Source organism: Antennarius striatus, chromosome 17 (assembly GCF_040054535.1).
Source record: "Antennarius striatus isolate MH-2024 chromosome 17, ASM4005453v1, whole genome shotgun sequence".
NCBI lineage: Eukaryota > Metazoa > Chordata > Actinopteri > Lophiiformes > Antennariidae > Antennarius > Antennarius striatus.
The window spans coordinates 18,742,037-18,763,664 of NC_090792.1; the positions used below are offsets into that span (position 1 = coordinate 18,742,037).

At 43.3% G+C, this 21,628-nt stretch overlaps 1 protein-coding gene across 1 annotated transcript; it reads left to right on the forward strand.

Moving 5' to 3' along the window:
- The first annotated feature begins 105 nt into the window (after positions 1-105).
- dtnbb (dystrobrevin, beta b) lies at positions 106-20,024 on the forward strand. The gene is made up of 19 exons (XM_068339481.1): positions 106-183; positions 1,604-1,643; positions 2,860-2,927; positions 3,037-3,117; positions 3,227-3,440; positions 4,415-4,500; positions 5,263-5,417; positions 5,483-5,588; positions 5,967-6,133; positions 6,272-6,396; positions 10,825-10,899; positions 14,245-14,335; positions 15,426-15,511; positions 16,539-16,652; positions 17,770-17,866; positions 18,447-18,606; positions 18,712-18,801; positions 19,221-19,274; positions 19,367-20,024. Exons 3-19 carry the CDS (start codon positions 2,861-2,863, stop codon positions 19,390-19,392), a joined length of 1,794 nt encoding a protein of 597 aa, XP_068195582.1. The 5' UTR covers positions 106-183; positions 1,604-1,643; position 2,860; the 3' UTR covers positions 19,393-20,024.
- Positions 20,025-21,628: the final 1,604 nt, after the last annotated feature.

The following is a 21,628-nucleotide window of genomic DNA, read 5'->3' on the forward strand; positions in this document are numbered from 1 at the left end:
GATGGAGATGAGGATGCTCCGAACGTGATTCTCCTCCGCTTGAGGCCACACACACACACACACGCGCGCACACACACACACACACACACACACACCAACACCATCTGAGACACCAGTGGGAGCATGTTTCTCATCCCCACCACATATTCATCACGACGCGCCAGTGCCACTGCGGGGGATGAGGTAAGCGGCAGGCGCAGCGGCAATATGGCTGCGTTTGTGCGCGTCACAATTTGAAGAGTTGCATTATTTGTGAGTGAGAAGCCGAGAATTGGATGATCCGAGCTGGGGGGGGGTGTGTGTGTGGGGGGGGGGGGTGGGGGGGGGGCACTGCGGTGAGTCGGGATGAAGGTGCGGTTACAGTCAGATACACCTTTGAATGACGCTACTTCAAAAAGTAGCCTTGGTCACGTGATTATTTAATGTACGGATGAGTGAACGGATTCATCCGCACGCTCCATGAATTATTCACAACTTCCTGACATGAAATAATCATCTCATGTAGATTTCCCGTCATGCTCTGCTTTACATTACCGGGGGCCTGAGTTGTCCACTTCGTGCTTTCCCCCCCCTGCATTTCCTGCACAGCCTGGATGTTTGCTGTCAGCTGTTGTGTTATTTTACTGCAGAGCAGGTAGTTCCTCTCTGACGTCATCAGATAGCGATGACTTCATCTCATCCTGTCATGACGGGTCAAAGGGAACCTGGACCCTAACCTTAACCTGTCTGAATATTATTTTTTTATTGTCAAGTCAAAGATAAAATCTGATGAAGATTATTATTATTATGATTATTATTATTATTATTATTATTATTATTATTAGTAGTAGTAGTAGTAGTATTATTATTAATATTATCATTATTATTATCAATTTATTCCATGATTATATTTTATGAAGCATTTTATCATTTCAGTCATTTGAAAAGCAGCCCCTTATAAATAAATCGATACCTAATCCATATTCTAAATACGGGCATAGCCTCATAAAGACGCCGATGATGTCATCACTGTTTCACTTTGACCCTGTTTGGTTCTTTCAGCGCTAGCAGGTGACGTAAAACCTGAGATTCTTTCTCAGCTCGGTCCAAAATTAAGATATTTTTTTAATCAACATCATAGAAAAAATGGAAATCCAGTCTCAGAGTCTCGATGATCTTCTTCTCTGATTGGACAAAAATCTCCTGGACCTCAGATTGGCTTCGAACCTTGAGTTAATGCTAACTGGATGATGTCCCGCCCCCTTCGTACCTTTCCTACTGATGCTGATGCGGCGGCGCCACCGTCTGAGGCTCCTCTCCCATTGGCCGGCTGTGCCGGTTCCGTGTCGGCCATCATTAAGCGGCTCCCATCAGTCGGTGTCATTAGCCCACGGGATGAAGGCGCTGCTGAGAGTGATGTCATAGAGAATCATCATCAGCACGAGCCACAGGCGCTGGAGCGTCCCCATGCCTCTCTACGGGAGCAGAGAGAGGACAAACAAAGGCGCAAATTAAGAGTTAATGGAGTCCTTGAGGTGTTAATGACTTATTTAACTGCATTTTGTGATCCCGTGTCGGTAAAACAAACCCTCTCTAACTCTCTCAACGTGTTTTTTCTTCCCAGGATTTAGGATTCATCGTGTTTGACGTTCAGACAGCGACAGGTAAACATACATTTCTTACACATCAGTTTTTTAGTCATTTATGGGACATTTTTTCACAACATTACATCACTTTTAAGCCACTAACACATTAATGGGTGTTAAACATCTTCATATTTTGTCAAAGAGTCCCTGGAGATCAAATTAGAAAGAGAAATGACTTGTGAGGCTCCACTGATTCTTCCTGAAGGAGGAAATAATGCAGCCTGATTCTCTGATTCTTTGACGTGAGACGGACATTTTTGTTCATCTGATCGTCGGAACGTTTGATTCCTGCAGCCTGAAGACAAAAGTTCATTTACGACCTTCTAAAGCGGTTTATCTGAGCTCTACAGGAGGATTTATGATGGGTGTGTGTGGCAGGAATGTTCATGTACAGTAGTGACAGTAACACTAGTATAGTTACTACTACTCTAACTAATAGTACTAGATAAATATTCACTTGTAAGTAAACCAATTCAGCTTCTACTACTACTATTACTACTACTGTTAATACTCCCACTATTACTATTACTACTACTACTATTACTACTACTGTTAATACTCCCACTATTACTATTACTACTACTACTACTACTACTACTACTACTACTATTACTACTACTACTACTAATACTACTACTACTACTACTACTACTATTACTACTACTACTAATAATAATATTACTACTACTATTACTACTAATAATAATAATACTTTTACTACTACTATTACTACTACTAATACTATTACTACTACTACTACTAATAATACTATTACTAGTAATATGACTACTACTACTACTACTACTACTATTACTACTACCACTACTACTACTACTACTAATACAATTACTACTGCTGCTGCTAATACAGTTACTACTACTACTACTACTACTAATAATAATACTATTACTACTGCTATTACTACTACTACTACTGTTACTACTACTACTAATACTGCTACTACTACTATTAATATTACTAATGCTATTAATTCCACTACTATTACCACTACCACCACTACTACTATTGTAATTACTACTACTGTTATTACTATTAGTACCCTTGTATCCGTGTCGATAGCATCAGCAATACAGATTGGAGTCAGTGTCTGCAGCAGTAGTCTACTGATCCGGTATCAATACCTGTGATTGATTCGGTGTGTATAGATCTGTGTGTTGCCTTCACTGCCTCAGGTCTGAACTGAAATCCAGACTCTCTGTTCCTCGTGTCTCAGAATGATCGAGGAAGGCAGCAAACGAGGGAAGGCCACGGTGGAGAAGAGGCAGCTCTTCATGGAAATGAGTGAGTCAGTCCATCCTCCATCGCTCCTGCAGCCGGGCGTTGGTGGTTTTCCTTCCTCCGGCTCAGACTCGCTGTTTGAACACAACCGTTTTCACGTCTTTTCCTTCAGGAGCTCAGAACTTCGACGTGATCCGACTGTCCACTTACAGAACCGCCTGCAAGCTCCGCTTTGTCCAGAAGAGATGCAACCGTGAGACTGCCCTCTTCTAGCCTCCCTGTTGTTGAGTAAAATCATTGATGTGGATCAATGGCAGTCTGATCAATATCTTTCTGCCCCCACCCCCACTGACTGACTGCAGTTCACCTGGTGGACGTCTGGAACATGATCGAAGCCTTCCGTGACAACGGTCTCAACACGCTGGACCACGGCGCTGAGATCAACGTGTCGCGGCTGGAGACCATCCTGTCTTCCATCTACTACCAGCTGAACAAGCGGCTGCCCACCACCCACCAGATCAACGTGGAGCAGTCCATCGGGCTGCTGCTCAACTTCATGGTGGCCACCTACGACAGGTAAGGCCGGGGGCGTCGGCACGGAGCAGGAAGCTAGGTTTATCTGTATGTCTTCTGTTAGCTACGGCTCAATCAATCCAGACAAGGGTCTGGATCGGCTGGTGCTCTAGGTCCGTCCCTCCTCTTAATGTCTGCAGCTTCCTGCAGAGAAGACAGTCATTATTGACCGCCAGCCTCCCTCTCATTATTGTACCTCGTATGGATCGGCCGCCCACCCCAACCGTCCATTGACCCGTTCACTTAGCGTTCCTCTTATCGGTCAGGACTGTTACTGTTACTGTTACTGTTAGCGCCGCTGCTTCTCTGGGATACCTGGAAAAAGACCGACTGCCATGACAGGAAGGAAGTTTCCCGTCTCCGAGGTCCCAAACTGAATTAGGAAGCTCTCACCCGGTCTGCTCGGAAACGCAGACGAGGATTCCGAAACGAGGAGCTGCTTCCTCCTGACAAATTAAAAAGAGCTGAGTTCATGAGGCACAGAGAGAGAGCACCAAGTTTAAGCTGTCTGGAAATTATACTTTCAACTACGACTCCACAAAATAGAAGATTATATATTCTACCTTTTTATCACCTTTTGAATTTCCTTGTGGTCAAATAAATAAAGTAAAAACTGGGGGATGACATCATATTTTAAAGCGTAGCCTAGCAGAGCTAAAAGAAACAAGTCAGTTAATGTTTGCTTACAGTAGCTAACATCAGAGGCTAAATCATGACTGACTGGATGAAACATCATTTAATCTTTCATGTATGACATTTCAAGTGGACAACCGCAGCTGTGTTCTCTCTACTGGCCACTAGGGGGCTTCACTGGTTTCATAAAGAACACATTGCATAGAAGCTTATGAGAAAATCAACTACTTCTACTTGTTTTGGTAGTTCTTATTAGACTTGAACTTCTTCTTCTCCTTGATAATTGTTTGTTTTACTTGAAGGGTGATGATGTCACTTCCTCTTTGGAACCTTTCTCTCCTCAGTGAAAGCCACGGGAAGCTGACCGTCTTCTCCATGAAAGCCATGCTGGCGACGATGTGTGGAGGAAAGATTATAGACAAACTACGCTGTGAGTTCATTTCTGAACACGTTACAAATCAAAAAAGCTTTAAAGTACATTAAATATATAAAGATGCAGGAAATAAAACACTGGATCTGTGAGGGTAATAATAATAAAGGCTTTTATAAAAGTGTGTGATGGCAATCTAGCATTCAACGTGACATCAATGCTCCTGAAATAAGACTTTATACAATACTTTTGCAAAATAAAAAGTTTTATTTAAAATAATTAATCCTGACTCATAAATGTTGTCATTTTAGAATTGAAATAAGTGAAATATTTCAAATAAAAATAAATAATAATACACCTAAGGCAGGAAAACAAATGTAGCCCAGCTTTAAAATGTTTTCTAATAAATAACAAATAATTATTCATTCTGGTCATTCAAGGTCATCAGATATGTGAAGAAATTAAATTACTTTCATCAAGAAGTAATGAGTTCTCACTGACAAAGTAGTTTCATACTCAGTCAGTGTTGATCAGACGAAGCTGAAAGTTTTCAGTTATTAAAAGAGAGAAAAAGTTCCAAAATCCAATTAAGATTATTTTAATAAAACAGTCTGATAAAAGAGAAATTCTGTAACATAAAAAGTGCCTGGATGAAAGAAACGGACTTGATTTGAAAATTGGATTTTAATTAGTTTTTAATTGAATGATGTCACCTCTTGGTGTAGTTGCTGTTGTTGAACACAGGGGGGCGCTGTTGAGACACTGAATGCATGTGGTTTATTTGATACGCCTGTGAATGGCTGACCTTTGCCCTTTTCCCAGACATCTTCTCCCAGATCTCCGACTCCAGCGGCGTCATGATGTTCGCCAAGTTCGACCAGTTCCTGCGGGAGGTGCTGAAGCTCCCCACCGCCGTGTTCGAGGGCCCCTCCTTCGGCTACACGGAGCACTCGGTCCGGACGTGCTTCCCCCAGCAGGTATGAAGAGGATGTTTGACCTTCATCTCCTCCTTCACACTAATCCACGTGTGTTTGTATCCCAGAAGAAGATCGTGCTGAACACGTTTTTGGATGTGTTGATGGCCGATCCGCCCCCCCAATGCCTCGTCTGGCTGCCGCTGATGCACCGACTCGCCAATGTCGAAAACGGTAACGGAAAACTCCCTCCAGAGCGCTGATAAATGTCTATTTTCAAGGATTTGACATCATCTAATGAACTGAAATACGTTCGCACAACATTTGCCATCCTCATACGAGTGGATCCAGGTTGACAGACTGATCTGGGGTTTGATTTCAAGATTTTTTTTTATTGTCCTAAAATATTCCAGGTTGAACAAATTCTACCTCACACGAACAGAAACAACAGAAATGATTGATTTCACAATCGTTGCGTTATATTCTACCACTTTTATTACTTTAATAATAATAAATAAAGGTAAACATGTGATTTATTGTTGATAGATGATATTTAAAGATCGTAAGGATAGTCACATGACCTCACTAATGATGTCATCTCTCTCTTTCCAGTCTTCCATCCGGTGGAATGTTCTTATTGCCGGAGCGAGAGCATGATGGGCTTCCGGTACCGGTGCCAGCAGTGTCACGGCTACCAGCTGTGCCAGAGCTGCTTCTGGCGCGGCCACGCCAACGGTCCCCATAGCAACCAGCACCAGATGAAGGAGCACTCGTCCTGGGTAAGGCATTCCCGTCATTCTCCGTCCAAAGCCATAAATTTTCTTTTTTGACATCATAAAAGACGCGACAGTTAATTCAGAGAATGTGTTTCCCTCAGCACAAAATTATGACCGCTGCCTCTTCGTCCTTCCTCACAGAAGTCTCCGGCCAAAAAGCTGAGCCACGCCATTAGTAAATCTCTCGGGTGCGTTCCCATCGGCGAGCCGCCGCATCCTGTGTTCCCTGAGCAGGCGGAGCGACCCCAGGAACTCACCCACACCGTGTAAGAGCCGTTGATCTATAGCGTGTTTGGTGTCATGTCACCGCCTCCCATCAGTTCCATTTCGCCGTCACCTCATGACGGATGGGGCCCCGCCCCGCTGAGATGTCAGGCCCCGTGATTGCGTGCTAATGTCGGGATCGGTGATTTACGGCGTGCGACGCCCGTCCTCATCAGCCCGCCGCTTGAATAAAACGGAGACGGCGGGATAAATCTTTTCCCAGCAGCCTCCTCCGAGGTTCCGGAAATCATCGCAGGAAATGCATTAAAATCTTCTTCCGCTCATTTACAATTTCAGCTGAAAAGTAGCGCAATTTCCATAATCAATTCCGTCCATGTCGATAAGGCCACGCCGCGTTTTTACTTTGGCCTCCGTCCAGGAAAAAAATAAAAAATAAAAATCTTATAATGTTTCAGATTTAAAAAAAAAAAAAAGTGATTTATGGTTTTTCTCGTTCGTGCCGTCGCAGGAAATCGTTCTCATTTTAGCGTCGGACGTTTCTCACCGTGCATTTCGCAACGAAAATTCCGCGTCGTATTTCAGTCACGACCGTAAACCTATGCCGTATAGCATGAAATGACATCAGACCATCAGATTAATATTGATTAAAACAGAACTTCTGGCTAAACTGGATTGGATTTCGTCTTTTCAGGCATTTATTACCTCCATCAGTGAGGTCATGTCTGATTTATCGGTGAGCAGATTACACAAAAACCACTAGATGGATTTCTAGCTGATGGGAGGATGTCCACCAGACCAGGAAACTCCTGGTGCTGATCCAAAAATTCCTTTTGCGTCTTCATTTATTTATTTAGTGATAGCAGCAGTTAGCAGCAGCTTCCAGTAATTCCCAGTAGTTCTCATGAATGTGTAGACGCACATCCGGGGGGACGCTGCCTATAAATATGTTCTGGTGATGCTGGAATGCTGACGTGACTCTTGTTAGATGGTTGAGAGGTCTATGTGCTAATTTAAATGGATGCGTGTGAAGAATGTGCATTCTCCTGATGTCAGATAGCAGCTGACGGTTAGCATGATGGATGTTGACCCCTGGGACACAGATGGAGGTCTGTTTCAGTTTCATATCAGTTGTATGGATGTGAAAACGTGTCATTGCAATATTTCCGTATTTAACTGTTAATTTGTTCAAAACACAACAGATTTTAGACTATTAGTTCAGAATGTGATGCCAAATTTCAGATTTAAAGGATGAAAAAATCAATTCTGCATTCAAATCTATTGGTTCCAGATTAAACTGGCAAGACAGTTAGCTTAGCCTAGCTCAAAATCTGATAATTAGAAATTGATAATCTTATCTTCCTTCCAAGTGTCATGATATTTGCTTCATTAAAGTTGGTTTGCTAAAAGATATTATGTCTGTTTTGACATGACACGTGAAATCTGAATCTATGGGATGTTAATGTCTTTGGGGACCTGCAGTAGTTAAACATGGCTGTGCATGGTTGTTGGTATCTATGAATGTTCGTAAGTAGAATGTTTGTATCTTGAGGACTAGCTATAGTGGATGTCTGTACTGTCTAGCAGTTCTGAAGGTGGCTGATTGTGTCCCAGATTATTAACCTGTGGGGGGTGGTCAGGGCTACTCACAAAGAACCTGGACTGTTTACTGTGTGAACCTGGACTGTTTCACTGTGTGAACCTGGACTATTTGGGACCTTTCAGGTATGTGGAACACAGAACCTTGTTCTCCCTGTTCTCATGAACAAACAGCTGCTCTGATGTCAGACATCTCCCCCCCCCCCTGATCCTCGTTTCCCTGCTGCCTCCAGAACCCTTCCCTGGAACCAGATCCCTCAGATAATTAGTCACAGGAAATCTGCCAAACCTCCAGTTTTTATTGATGCTAGACAACAAAGTTGTGCTGAAAATAGAGCGGATCCTGATGAGTATTGTCTGTGAAGAGGTTTTATTTAACGCCGTGAGCCCTGAGACGTCTGTCAGCGCCTCTCAGGTGGGTTGGAGAGGCTGACGAGGCTCCAGTCGGTGAGTAATGATGGCAGATTCAGGCTAGAGTGTCAGATTTGATCTCCCGGGGCCGGACAGACGTGAGTCCTCCGCCTGCCTGATCCGGTGCACCGTCTTCAGACAAAGTGCAGCGCTTCTGATGCTGTTTTGAAATATTTACCGGCGTCTGGAAGGCTGCACGCTGAGCTGCGAATCAAGCTGTCAGAGAGATTCTTGGGGATTTGTGTTTTTATCGGTCTGTCTCAAAAACTTTGAATCTGTGGTACATCCGACCTTCAGACTGACAAACAGTCCAGGAGTCAGGAACGGGCTCCAAAACTTAGAGATCTCTGTTCCGGGGGGGTTAGCATGGCGCTAGCACTACTGAATTTACCCTTTAAATTTCATGTTTGTTCTTAAAATGAAGAGATCTGGCGTAAAACACACAGATTGGGTTGACACCAGCACGGAGAGGCTTTAGTTTTTGGTGGTTCGACCCCTGGGTGATGTGTTTTGACCTCTGAGGCATCAACCGACGGCTGGACCGATTCCTTCAGCATCCGTCTGGCGTGCAGATGCGGATGCAAACGCGATGATCCGGGCAGGGAAGTGAAACTGGTCGGGTGTTTCTCCTCAACCCCGGGATGAGTTGTGTGTTCTGACTCAGGAGGCAGAGAGAGAGAGAGAGAGAGAGAGATGAGAGGGAGGGAGATCTAAGTCGTCATAGAGTCATGTGACCGTTTCCGTGGAGACAGCAGCAGTGTAGTACATTGAGATGCTCGTTCGCTCAGTCGACGGCTGAGCTGGAAGCGGCAGCGGTTGGATGTATTTTGCCCGTCCGACCGGAGCTCTCTCTCCTGACAGAGGTGAGTGAACGCCGCGTCTCTCTGGGGATCTTCATTCAGGATTATTGACTTTTATTGATCAATTAATAAGAGGTCAATATATTTATTGGTGCAGATGCTGGAGGAGGCGAGAAGGCAGCATGTGCAGCTTTGAGAAGTGACTTTTCCCGTTTTCCGCCAGCGTTTTTTGTCTGTCATCAGATTGAAATGTTTTGCAGAGGTGGGATCAGGTCCATCAGATTCTGGTGTCGATCCGGATCAGAATCCAGATTCAGATTGTCTTTAATTAAGGAATTCATTTTATTAGGCTTTATCTTCTAACTTCACGATGAGATTGGATAATCATGACCCAGCGTTATGACAAAACAAATTCCACGACTGTGAGAAGGATCCAGACTGACCTGAGATCAGATCGGACCTGAACCAGATTCAGTCAGGAATCAGGTTGGTCTCCTAAAGTTCCTGATCCAGATCCTAAAGGAAACCTTCAAGAAATCTACTTTATATAGGATCACATTAATAATCAGATCAGTGTGATCTAGATTCTGGGGGCAGGTTTTCATGTTCCAGTAGTCACATGATGAGGCTCAGCCAATCAGGGGGTTGATGGTTATTGGAGACATCTAGGAGTTTATTTGTGATATAAAGTTGTGGATAAAGGTATGAGTTCCTCAAATCTGCATCTTTTTGGGTCGACTTTGTGTGGAAAAAGCTTCAAATTCTACCATCAGACCCGGAACCACAGTTGGATTTGTGATAATTACGTGTTTAAATCTGGTGAATCCGCCCAGATCCAAACCCCTTAAATTAATTTCTGTCGCATGGAGTGAAAAAAGGAAATCCTGGATGTGCACCTAATCTTCTGTTCTGGTCCAGAATCCTTCCATAGAAATTCATTCTGCAGCTTTTGTGTAACAAAACAGGAACCAATGGACCAGAATCTAAAAGGGGGGCAGGGTGGGGGTGGGGGTTCAGGAGTCACATGATCTGAACACTGATCTGGAGGAGTTTTAAAGTCGTGATTTCTTGTCTTTTCTTTGTTAGTTTATTCCTGCGGGGGAAATTCTAAATGCAGCGTCTCTTTAAAAAAGAACAAATACTTCCGCAGATGATTTAAATGCATTTAAAAAAAATAAAATAAAAAATCTTCTCTCGTGTCTGTTTTCGCTTCTTGTAGCAGAATAATTCCCAGAGAGAGAAAGGAAACGATGTTCAGATAACACAAATTCTCCTCAGCGTGGACAGAAATAGTCTTGATTTTGACCGAACGAGCCGGCGCCGCTCGGCGCTTTTAATGTGATAATTAGCACTTTAAATAAAACACAATCAAGGTTTGGACTACATGAGTGGTTGGATGTTTTGGATGCGATAATGAGTCCGTGGTGGGTTTCGGCTGGCAGATGTTTACCCTCACAAATTACTTCCCCCAATGTCACCTTTACTGGTTCTTCACGCACACTTCCAGTATAATTGGGTTTCTTTTGTTGTTGCTGCTCTTGAATTAAATTTCCCTGGGATTAAAAAAAAAAAAAAAAAATCCCGGAGAAGTCAGTCGGTTGTCGGCGGTTTTGTTGACGACGAGGCCTCTGCAGCATTAAAGCCTCTAATCTTGTCTTTTAGTCAGCCCAAACCAGCGGCCAACAACATGAACGACACAATGCTCATGTCCTCTGGGGCACCCACTCCCACTAAGAGGTAAGCCACCCCCCCCCCAACACTCACACACACACACACACACACACACACACCATCTTTCTGATGATGCAGACATCTGTAAAGGTGACTCCAGGTCGCACACACACACAATAAGACGTTCTGATCACCTCGGGGTTGAATCAGCGCTCAGACTCTCGGATGCCTTTTTTTGTGTGTGTGTGTGTGTGTGTGTGTGTGTGTGTGTGTGTGTGTGTTTCAGCATCGCCTTCACGAGGGTATTTTTAGAGTGAAATTTGTTACGCTGTCAGGAAGGATGCGTGAGCACTCCTACTTCAAGGTATGACAAATAGACGATGATGGAGCTCGTGGAGCAGCTCGGATAAATCTCTCATTATTTACTGTCAGCGGCGATGAAGAGTCAGACACCCCCCCCCCCCTTTTTGTGCCGTTCTACCTCTCCACCTTTCAGTTTGTGCCTCTAAGCTGCTCGGGGAGTCGGGACGTCCCACAGCACATTAGAAGGGAAGAGACGAACGGAGGCGTCCATTTTTTAAATGAGCTAAAGTGCAAAAGGTGCAAGACTGTGCAGGACGTGGGGTGTGGCGCCGACCATTTGTAATCTGGGGGTGCGAGGAAAGGTGCGACGCAGACAGAGGTTGTCTAAAATATTCATGTGTGTGTTTTAACCAATCAGAGTTCATCTCAACCCTTAAGATCAGGGGTGTCAAGCTCAATTTCACTGAGGGCCACATCAGCATAATGTCTGTCCTCAAAGGGCCAGATGTAACTAATAAATGTAACTCAATGTAACGTAAAATAATAATGTCAAATAACTCTGAATTTATTACTTACTTAAGTTACAAACATTAGAGTTACACAGAAAAAATATGATTGCTTGTTGCTGTGTTATAAAAGAGATCTTTTTAATTTGTCAGGTTACGAAACCGACAAAATCGAGGATCAAAACTGTCCAAGAGAATAAAGAAAAATCACATCAAACACAAGTCAGAACATCAACTTTGTTCAAAACTTTTGTGTTAAAGTTAAAATTGGCTCAATTACTGCATTGTTTTTTTGGTCAAAGCACGCCTAAGACCTTTTATTCTCTCGCGGGCCACATAAAGTGATATGGTGGGCCACATTTGGCCCTCGGGCCTTGAGTTTGACACATGTACTATAGAAAGTGGAACAGACTTTAAATTCATCCCAAAGACGCCCGTCAGAGCCAGAATAAAACCTTAAAGTTCCTGTGAAGGACAAACCCCCCCCCCACCGTCTCTACTTCTCTGACATCCCGGAGTGTAATTATCTAACCCCCGCTGGAAGATTCTGTGTTCAGGAAAATGAGACGTTCACAATCAATAACGAAGACGAGCTGAGACGAACGTTCCCAGATCCCAGCGGGGGGGGTGTGTGTGAATGCATCCGAACGCCCCCCCCCCCCCGAGGCGCTTGAGCGTTCGTCCGGACCGCTGGAGGTCAAGCGTGGGGTCACGTGTCTCCGCCGAGCTTCATTTCGCCGTGGCGCTAATGAAGACGAAGCCCGATGGCCCGAGAGTCGACGCTTTGCTCCGTTGAGTCAGAGCTGCTCTGTGAACGTGTCAGAAAGAGGATTTCACCCCCGGGGGGGGGGCAGAATGGCGCCGAATTCTTCTGCATTCAGGGTAGAAAGCGTGCATGAAGCCACCCTCTATTGTAGTTGGGTAGAAGATGCTGAAGAAGCTGGTCCTGGTTTGGTTTCTAAAATGTTAATGTGTTGTTTTAAGTACCCCCCTCCCATCTCTTGCCCCCCCCCCCCCCCTATCTGTAACTAAAAAAATGCTGAATAACCCAAAACTCCTCCTGGCCCTGAAAAGCAGCTCCGGTTCCGTCCTTGATGGTCGACCTTTTCGTGAAACCAGAAGCGTTTCCGAGGAGAACGTCGTTCCTGTCGTGTTTCCAAACGCCGTCAAACCGCCGTCCGCTCTGCTGACACGACATCTGCACCACCACCCCCCCGCCCCCACCCCCAGTGCCTCCCTCCATCCCTCAACGCGCCGCTCCTCCAAGGGCGAACGGCAATTTATTACCTGCTAGTCATGCAGAACCGCCGCCGCCGCCGCCGCGGCAGAAGATAAAATTTTTAAAAGACGGGGGAAAACAAAATGAGGTTGATGAGTTTCAGTTGGTTGCTGCATGAAAATGGACCAAATGTGAGTCAGATGTGTTTTTATTACTCCAACAATTCTCATTTAAAGGGAGGAAAAACTTTGGATTCAAGCATTTCCTCTTTGACTGAAATGACTATTAAGCGACAGCAAAACGTACTTGATCACAAAATTTTGTAAATATCTCATTATTATCACTCAGAGATTGATAGAATTGGGTTTTACTGACTAGATGATTGATTTCTAAAGTGAATTTAAGGGAGTCCGTCAGCTGATAGAAGACGTCACAGTTAATCCACCTTAAAAGATCGGTCCACCCAAAAATGAAAAAGTTCTTAAGTAGATGGTAGCATGTCTCGTACAATCTGATCCGATCGATTTTATATAAGACGTAGCAGAGAAGCTAAACGTGTTAGCGCCACAAGATGAGATCAATGATATCAATGATATTGAAAGACAATATCGGTCACAATCCCATTGGCCGCTTACGTCAGTCTCACCAGCAGAGGGCAGCGGTGTGTAATGGAGCAGTGGGCTCCATTACAGATGTGTTTAGAAAGAGAAGATGAGGTTAACTTTAAGACATTTTTGGTTTTTTTCCTTCCGCAGAACAACCGAATGTTTCTCTCGTCTTCAAACGAGCGAACTATTTTAAGACATCGTCCAAAAACAACAAAAAAAAAAAAAAAAAAGCCTTGAAAGAAGCGAGGCGGGCGTTTTGTCTCGTCGCTTGACAGCTTGTTTATCTGCTTGGTGGAAGAGTTTTATTAAAAACATTTTTTTAAAAACCCCAAAAAAAACCCGTTGAACTAAAAGTTCAGAGTGTTTATTTTGGTCTTGGCACTTAGTGGTTGTTGATTCAACAGCTTTAGAGCCAGATTGGGTTTAATGGTCTTAATCATCGCTCACTCTCCGGTCCGATAGCATCCAGCGCCGTTTCATCTGCCCGCCGACAGCATATGTCCCGTCGTCTGTCGCCTCGCTCATGAAAGTCTCACGCTTCATTTGACATTATCAGTCACCGCTGAAATGGCCAGGACAGGTGTTGGCTCAGACTCCGATGCGTTTTGCATCCCAGAATTCATCTCATTCTAATGATACCAATTACCTCGGACCGTCCATCAACATTCATACATGAAGGTCACCTCCATTACGTTCATACATCCTGTCCAAACTTTGCTTATTTCTTCACGGGTCATCAACGTTGGTTGACGCGTGTTTGTCTCTGTTTGGACAGTGTCTTGGAGAGTCCCAGCCGGCTGGATGAAGAGCACCGCCTCATCGCTCGCTACGCCGCCCGCCTGGCAGCCGAGGCGGGCAACTCCACCGTGAGTGTCTGGCAAGACGCCCCGGGGTGGGCGTCAGTCAGCCTGCATTTCACATTGAATGAGTAGACGAGTTATTCTTAGGCTGTAAAGGCCAAAGACAACTTTACAGTCAGACTGAAAGATAGGCAAAATGTACGATGAGTGAGGAAAGGCAGGAAAGCTGCCTATTTTATAGCTATTTCACAGCAGTTTGTCTAAAAAATTATGAAACAGGAAGTCGCTGCAATGAATTAAAGGACTAGTTGAGGGAAAGAATAGACATTGAGTCATTTTCTCTTCACTTTTTTGTTGACAGAAAGTAAGGAAAGTCAGATGTTTCATTTTCTACCAAACATTTCTGGAGCTTCACAGTTAATCAAACAGTTAAACAGCATTCTCCAAAACACCTGGAGAAGATGGGGACTAGTCCTGAAATCCTGAATACCGCCTGCAGCTTGGGGTTCAGCTCAAGTCTGAAGAATCTTTTTTGAAGTGATGCCACCTGTCTGTATTCTGAAAACTTTATCTGCCTCGCCGCGGGGAGTGCTCACACCTGGACATCTATTGAAGTGCTGCTCGACGACATCAGGAGGTGCTGATCGCTGTGTACCTGTACATCAGTGTTCACCTGCGAGTCAGAAGCTGCGTCAATCACACAAAGCCGCTGGAGTTGCAGCGTCCTGAGCTGAGGGGGAAACGCTAACGCTTTTAGCTTGAGGCCACAGTGAATATCCCATCTTTAAAACGGTTTAAATCATATTCTAGAGACGTGGATTACATCATAAGAGCTACATGGAGTTGTTTTATATTTGTTTTTCCATCTTCAGCAGGCAATGAGAACCCTGCACACTGTTTTAATAATAGATTAAAAATTTAGCAGCTCGATTTTTAATATATGTACTGTATACTTGAAGAGAAAATGGAAATAATTTCTCCACAGCAAACTGGCTATGGTTAAACAATGTTAGGTTTGTATTTGTTGGGGTGTTATGAAAGCTGTGGTGAGTGGAAACATGATCCACCTCTATCAGACAATCGTTACTGCCCACTATGGTGAGGAAGTGGGTGCTGAAATCTGATTTTAACGCCATTATATGATTATTTTCAGCAGCAGTGTCCACCGTCTGATCTGAGCTTCAACTTTGATGCCAATAAGCAACAGAGACAGCTGATCGCAGAGCTGGAGAACAAAAACAGGTAAATTTAAAGTTCAGTTTAAAAAAAAAAAACCATCCGTATTTCATTTATTTATTTGGTTGCATAATAATTTATTTTGCAATATTTCTTGTAAAAATGAACATTTTTGTGCCACACATTTATTGTCAACTATTTATTGCATGCAACATATGATGAGTGTATAAAACAATGAATGAAGCTCTGTCCAGTGAAAGCTCTAAAGCACATTAATTAAAACATTTATTTTTTGTTCCATTCTAACAGAAATATGTTGCTAAGAAATACATTGATTATTTTTACGTTTCTCTACCTATAAATTTTTGTTGCGTTTAAAAATGGCTAGCTTGAAGTTTTCGCACTAACTTTAACTATTATGGTCATAACACTTGAAGGTTAATTTAAATATCGTTTTAAATTTCTGATTGTTTCTCTTTTTCTTGCTTTTATTATTTGTGTTTAATACGGACTGAAAAAAAGTTTTAAATTAAAAGTGAACCGGAAGAAGGGGCTGTATTTGTTTCCGCATTTATTACGTACTTCCTGTAAGCATAAAGGGGCGTGACTTGCAGAGACACTGACGTTGATTTACAGATGATTGTTACCCCTCCCTCTCCTGTCGTGTTAATAAAGTTTTTTTTGAAACCGTATTCCGTCATTTCCGTCCTCCAGACGTGACGGGCTAACGCTAATCCGGTGCAGCTAAAAAAAAAAAGTGGACATTGATTGAAGGCTAGCTGCTCGAGATGCTATTGGTTTATGCGATCGGATTTTGGGAACGCCTACCGGAAGTAAACATCACGTGTACTAATCGGAAGCGGATATAATTTTATTATAAAGTTATAAAATTCTGTGTCAACTAATTAATCTAAAATGCAAGACTTGTTTGGAAATCACAGGTAATTTATTTCTATTTATTTGATTATTGTTTTTTAATTTATGTTATGAGAAGAATTAAAATCCTTGCACCTTGTGCTGTCCTTTATCAGTAGAAATGACATTACATTTCTATTCAATTCTATTAAATTGTGTTCTGTTCTTTTCTATCCAGGGAGATTCTCCAGGAGATCCAGCGGCTGCGTTTGGAGCATGAGCAGGCCTCCCAGCCGACCCCAGAGAAAGCCCAACAGAACCCCACCCTCCTGACTGAACTGCGGCTCCTCAGGTATCATTCACCACCGGCAGCATCTTCCCCTCAACAACTTTAAGAAAGACTCATTTATCATTGAAATGAAGTGGTAAAACCACTTTGAGGTGATTATATAAATGTAGACTGGACTCTAGAAGTCAGGCTTTGCTCATTCAGGAAGGTGTTTTTGAATTATCTCCGCCAGCAGCAGCATTTGTCATGCTGGCAGGACGCTGAGACCCCGGGGGCCAGCTCTTGGAAGAGACTCCTTAAAACACTTGATGTCTTAAAGTTGGTTTGGTCTGACCTGAATAATGAATCAGCAATAAAGTTTATCGTCAACAGCCTCAGATTTATATTTATCTCATGCTTGACGACATAAATCATCACGTCTTGTTAGTGGAAATCAAAGTTTCCTCCATTATCATGTTAGAAGATTGTTGCATGTAGAAGAATAACGTTAAAGTTTAAGCTGAGAACATATTATTTTATATCACTCCAGGATACTTTCACTCTCCTTCCCCTATACTGTATGTTCAAAGCATTTTTCAGCTCACAGAGCTGTTTATGAGTCATGAATAATTTCACGGTAGGTTGGCTGTGTTTGCCGCCAGGCTCTGATATTTCTTTTGTTTAGTCTGGGGTTGGATAATACACCAAAGTTGTCTGTCTGCTGACGTCTGCAGGTTTTCCTGAGGATAATTCCACGCAGGTCGATGACTGCAGCAGTTTTTTGTGGGATTTTTCGGCATGTAGTTCCTGGCAATGACCAGCAGGGGGCGATAACTAGCCAGAATCACAAACTGATTACCTATTAGGGTTTTTAAATTAGAATTAAGAACACTAGCAGAAGTCTCAGAGATCACAAAAGGCTCCAAACATGCTTGTATTTCTGTTTAGTCATTCCATTTAACCCAAATTATTACATTACTAATGTAAGGACAGAAAATTTCATAGAGACATTGAGTGAAATAAGACACTAACAACACTGTTAAGAAAAACAACACAACATGGAAAATAAAAGGCAAAAACAAAATGAAAACGCCAGGATGTAATTAGTGATTAAATGATGACAAAATAAATAAAGGTTTTCTCCTCAGGTTCATTAACACCAGTTAACAGGAAGTAGTGAGACTGTTTCCTCTTCCTGCAGACACAGGAAGGACGAGCTGGAGCGGCGCATGTCGGCGCTGCAGGAGAGCCGGCGGGAGCTGATGGTGCAGCTGGAGGGCCTCATGAGGCTTCTGAAGGTGAGATCATCACCTGATTGGCTATCACAGGACGGCGCGTGACAGCAGACACACGCAGCGTGTTAACATGTCGTGTCTGTGCCGTGTGCTGCATGCAGAAATCCTTTCTTCCTCCTTTTTTTTCTGCTTTAATTCTGTTGCTCTCGCTCTTCTTGCTCTCTTTCACTGCTGTCCTTTGCTGGCTGATAGGATGAGGAGCAGAAGCAGGCTGTAAGTTTTCTACCTTCTACCCCCCCCCCCACCTCACAAAGATGGGTTCTATTCCCCTCATCCTGCTCCACCACGTCTAGGCTCTTTAAATTCAGTTTTCTCAGGTCAAATGAGTTGAGAGGAGTGTTTTTTGTTAGCCCACATGTCAGGTACCTGTTCCCTCCTCAGCAGTAACAACCCCCCCCCATAATATGACTCCAGTCTGGCCAGCCATCTGCCGCCTGGCTCGGAGCCATAGACCTGGTTCTGTACCAAACCCCTCCCTCACATGGCTCTCATTGGACGATGGATCTCGATAGAACCAGGAAGTGAAGCTAACATCCAGGCTTGTTTCTGACGATTCTGTAATTGTGTGTTTTTTGTGTTTCAGTCCCAGTCTGGAGGCTCCCCCCATTCCTCCCCCAGTCACGGTGCGGGCTGCTCCATGCCCATGCCCATCCGCTCCACCTCGGCTGGGTCCACCCCGACTCACACGCCCCAAGACTGCCTGGCGGGGGTGGGGGGGGACGTGCTGGAGGCGTTTGCTCAGGGTAGGGCAAAACAATGAGAAGCAGTGGATTTTTATTATTTATTTTTAAATCATGTGGATTTATCAGCTACAAGCTGCTAATCCCGTGTCAATCTGTGTTTTCCAGGTGTACCCAGAAACCTCCGGAATGATCTGTTAGTCGCCGCCGACTCGATCACCAACACGATGTCGTCGCTGGTGAAGGAGCTCCACTCGGGTTAGTTTGTTTTAAACTCAAAAAATTAAAAAAAAAAAAAAATTCAACCAGCTGGTTGAATTAAAAAAACATTGAATTCATTCCATTCTGTAACAGAGGAGCTGATTCTTCGTCTCTTGACGCCAGAGTGGCGCCTCACTGCCCCCTGCTGGTCGATATTAGTAACGCGTCACCGAGTTGACCTTCATTTGTCAGGTTCAGACTAAAAAAAAAAAAAAAAAAACGTCTCCGGCTGATCCCACATCTGTCAGCAGATTTTTGAAACAGAAACAGATTATTGTTTTCCTGAAATAATATTTTCTCTCTCCAAAGAATAAAGTCCCGAAATAAAAGGCAGCTGGTTAGCGTTAGCAAACATCATCAACACACACACCTACTCCAGATGTCTCTCTGAGATGTGGGGTTTTTTTTTTTTACAGTGGATGATGGAGGAGACGAAGAGGAGACCAACATGAGGAACGGTGGAGACAGAGGTGCGTGAAGCCATTCGTTCTTCTTCTACTGATGAACTCAGACCCTCCTGGATGTCAGTGTGTGAACACACTACGTTTGTGTGTTTGTCCAGGAACAGTGAGAGTACCCAAGCACTGACGACGACACCGCCCGCCCCCGTCAAGGACACGCGCTCATCCACCGGAGGGAACTGAAACAATGACCCCCCCCCCCTCTACCCTCCCCTGGCATTAGCACGTAGAGTAATGCATGCTGTAACCTAACAGGATTTCACTATGTGAAAAAAAAAAAAAATCACACCTTGCAGGTAGCAAGTTGTGTGTAATTAGCGAGTGTGTGTGTCGTCCTGTAAAAACACCCTGCTGTAATTACCCCCCGAGTTTCCTCACGACCGCTAACGAGAGGCTTATTGCTGTGCTTGCTCCCCCCCACCAGACCCACTGCAGCAGATCATCTGTAAATACAAAGGGGAACGCCCCCCCTACCCCACCCCAAAGGCCGGGACGCGTTCCCCCCCACCTCATTGCTTTTGTATAAGTAGCGCTAGTTTTAGTTCGGTTTTGTTTTTAATCTATGTTTGATTTTTGCATGAAGTTGCACTCGTGTGGATGTGAGCACCGTCGGATGAGCTGCCAGCTCCTCGTGGGTCTAGGAGGTGTCAGAAGCGTCCTGCCTCAGGGTGTGTTTACCCCCCACCTCCAGACTCGGACCGGGTAAAACTAAATAATCTTTCACGATGACAAAAATTTAATCGAAAGATTTGTTTTCTTTCATAATTTTTTTAGACATTTTTTGCTTAAATTATGAGTCTTGTCTCATATTTATGAGATTATTATATTTAGGAGATACTGGTCTAAAAAAAATCACAGCTTTTCTTATAATTTCTGATTTTTTATCATAATCTTTCTCAATTTTTTCAGATTAGCAAGACCGTTTCTCAGAACAAGATTTTTTCTTATTACATTTTCTCATAATTAAAACACTTGTTGGTAAATCCTTTCCAATTTACAAGATAATTTCTCATCATTTACTATTTTGGCAAAAATAGTAAGAGCGTTTCAAATTACAAGATCTTATCTGACATATTTGAGACTTTTCTCATAATCATGATGCTATTTTCATGATTGCGAGATCTGTTCTCATCATTACATGATCTTTTCTCATAATTTAGACACTTCTCAAAATAGCAAGATCATTTCAAATTATAAGATCTTTTCTCATAATTATGAGAAGTCTCATAATTATGAGATTTCTCATAATTATGAGATGTCTCATAATTATGAAACTTTTCTCAAACAGGCATGATCATTTCAATTTACAATTCACAAAATCTTTTCTCAAGATCTTTTCCGACAAGATAATCATGAGACTTTTCTCATAAATTATTTTATCGTCCACACAAGATCTTTTCTCATAATCACAAAGCTTTTCTCATAACATTGAGATCTTTTCTCATAATTACAAGACTTTTCTCATGATTATGAGACCTGATAGTTATCGGTAGTCTTTAAAATCTCATTCAGCCCATGGTGAAATGGAACCTGTGATTTTGGAAGAGTTATTGATTCCTCCTGTTTTCATGATAATGTTGTTTGTATGAGAACTGGAATATGTTTTAGTCCACTATGGCGACCGCTGGTATCGGAGTACTGTGTGCCTGTAAACACACCCAGAGTCATATACTACTATTACTACTTATACTACTACTGTTGCTGCTGCTGCGCTCTCACTGAGGTGCAAATAAGAGGGCTGCCAGATTAACACTCAAAAATCCCAACCTCTCACTGGACCCTGAACTCACCTGACCAGCTGGTAGCCTCGGTATTTATCGTTTTAAATGTAGGGAAACACCTCAGGATGTTTGGTCATGAGGTAGACACTGAGTTTAGTCATGAGGTAAAACGTACACGAGGATGTAAAATCGTAGTCAAAAGTAAAAAAGCTTTATTTAGTTAAAGAGATTTTAAAAACTGTTCATGTGCAATGACGGATGGAGCTCAGGGACTGCGGAGCTGCTCGATAGGCGTTAAGAACGGAGAGGTTTATTCCAAAATATACATCCAGTTACTTGAAATCAGTCCTTCAACTTTCATCAGTCGATTTGGAATGAAACTCTTTCAATGTGTGGAGGAAACAGCAGGAAGTGACTCGGCTCTGGGTGGAGAATGTGACGTTGGTTGTAGTTTTGTGTGTGTGTGTGTGTGTGTGTGTGAGAGATTTTGTGTCTGCAGAACGGAGGCGTTCAGTTTGGAATCTGGTCTCGGAGCCCGTTCACACCCGGTGCTGACGTCCGAACTGAGATCAGCTGATCCGTTGTTTCCTTTAATCAGCTTGTTTCACAGTTAGAAAGTCTGTCTGAGTCGTTTTTGTGAAA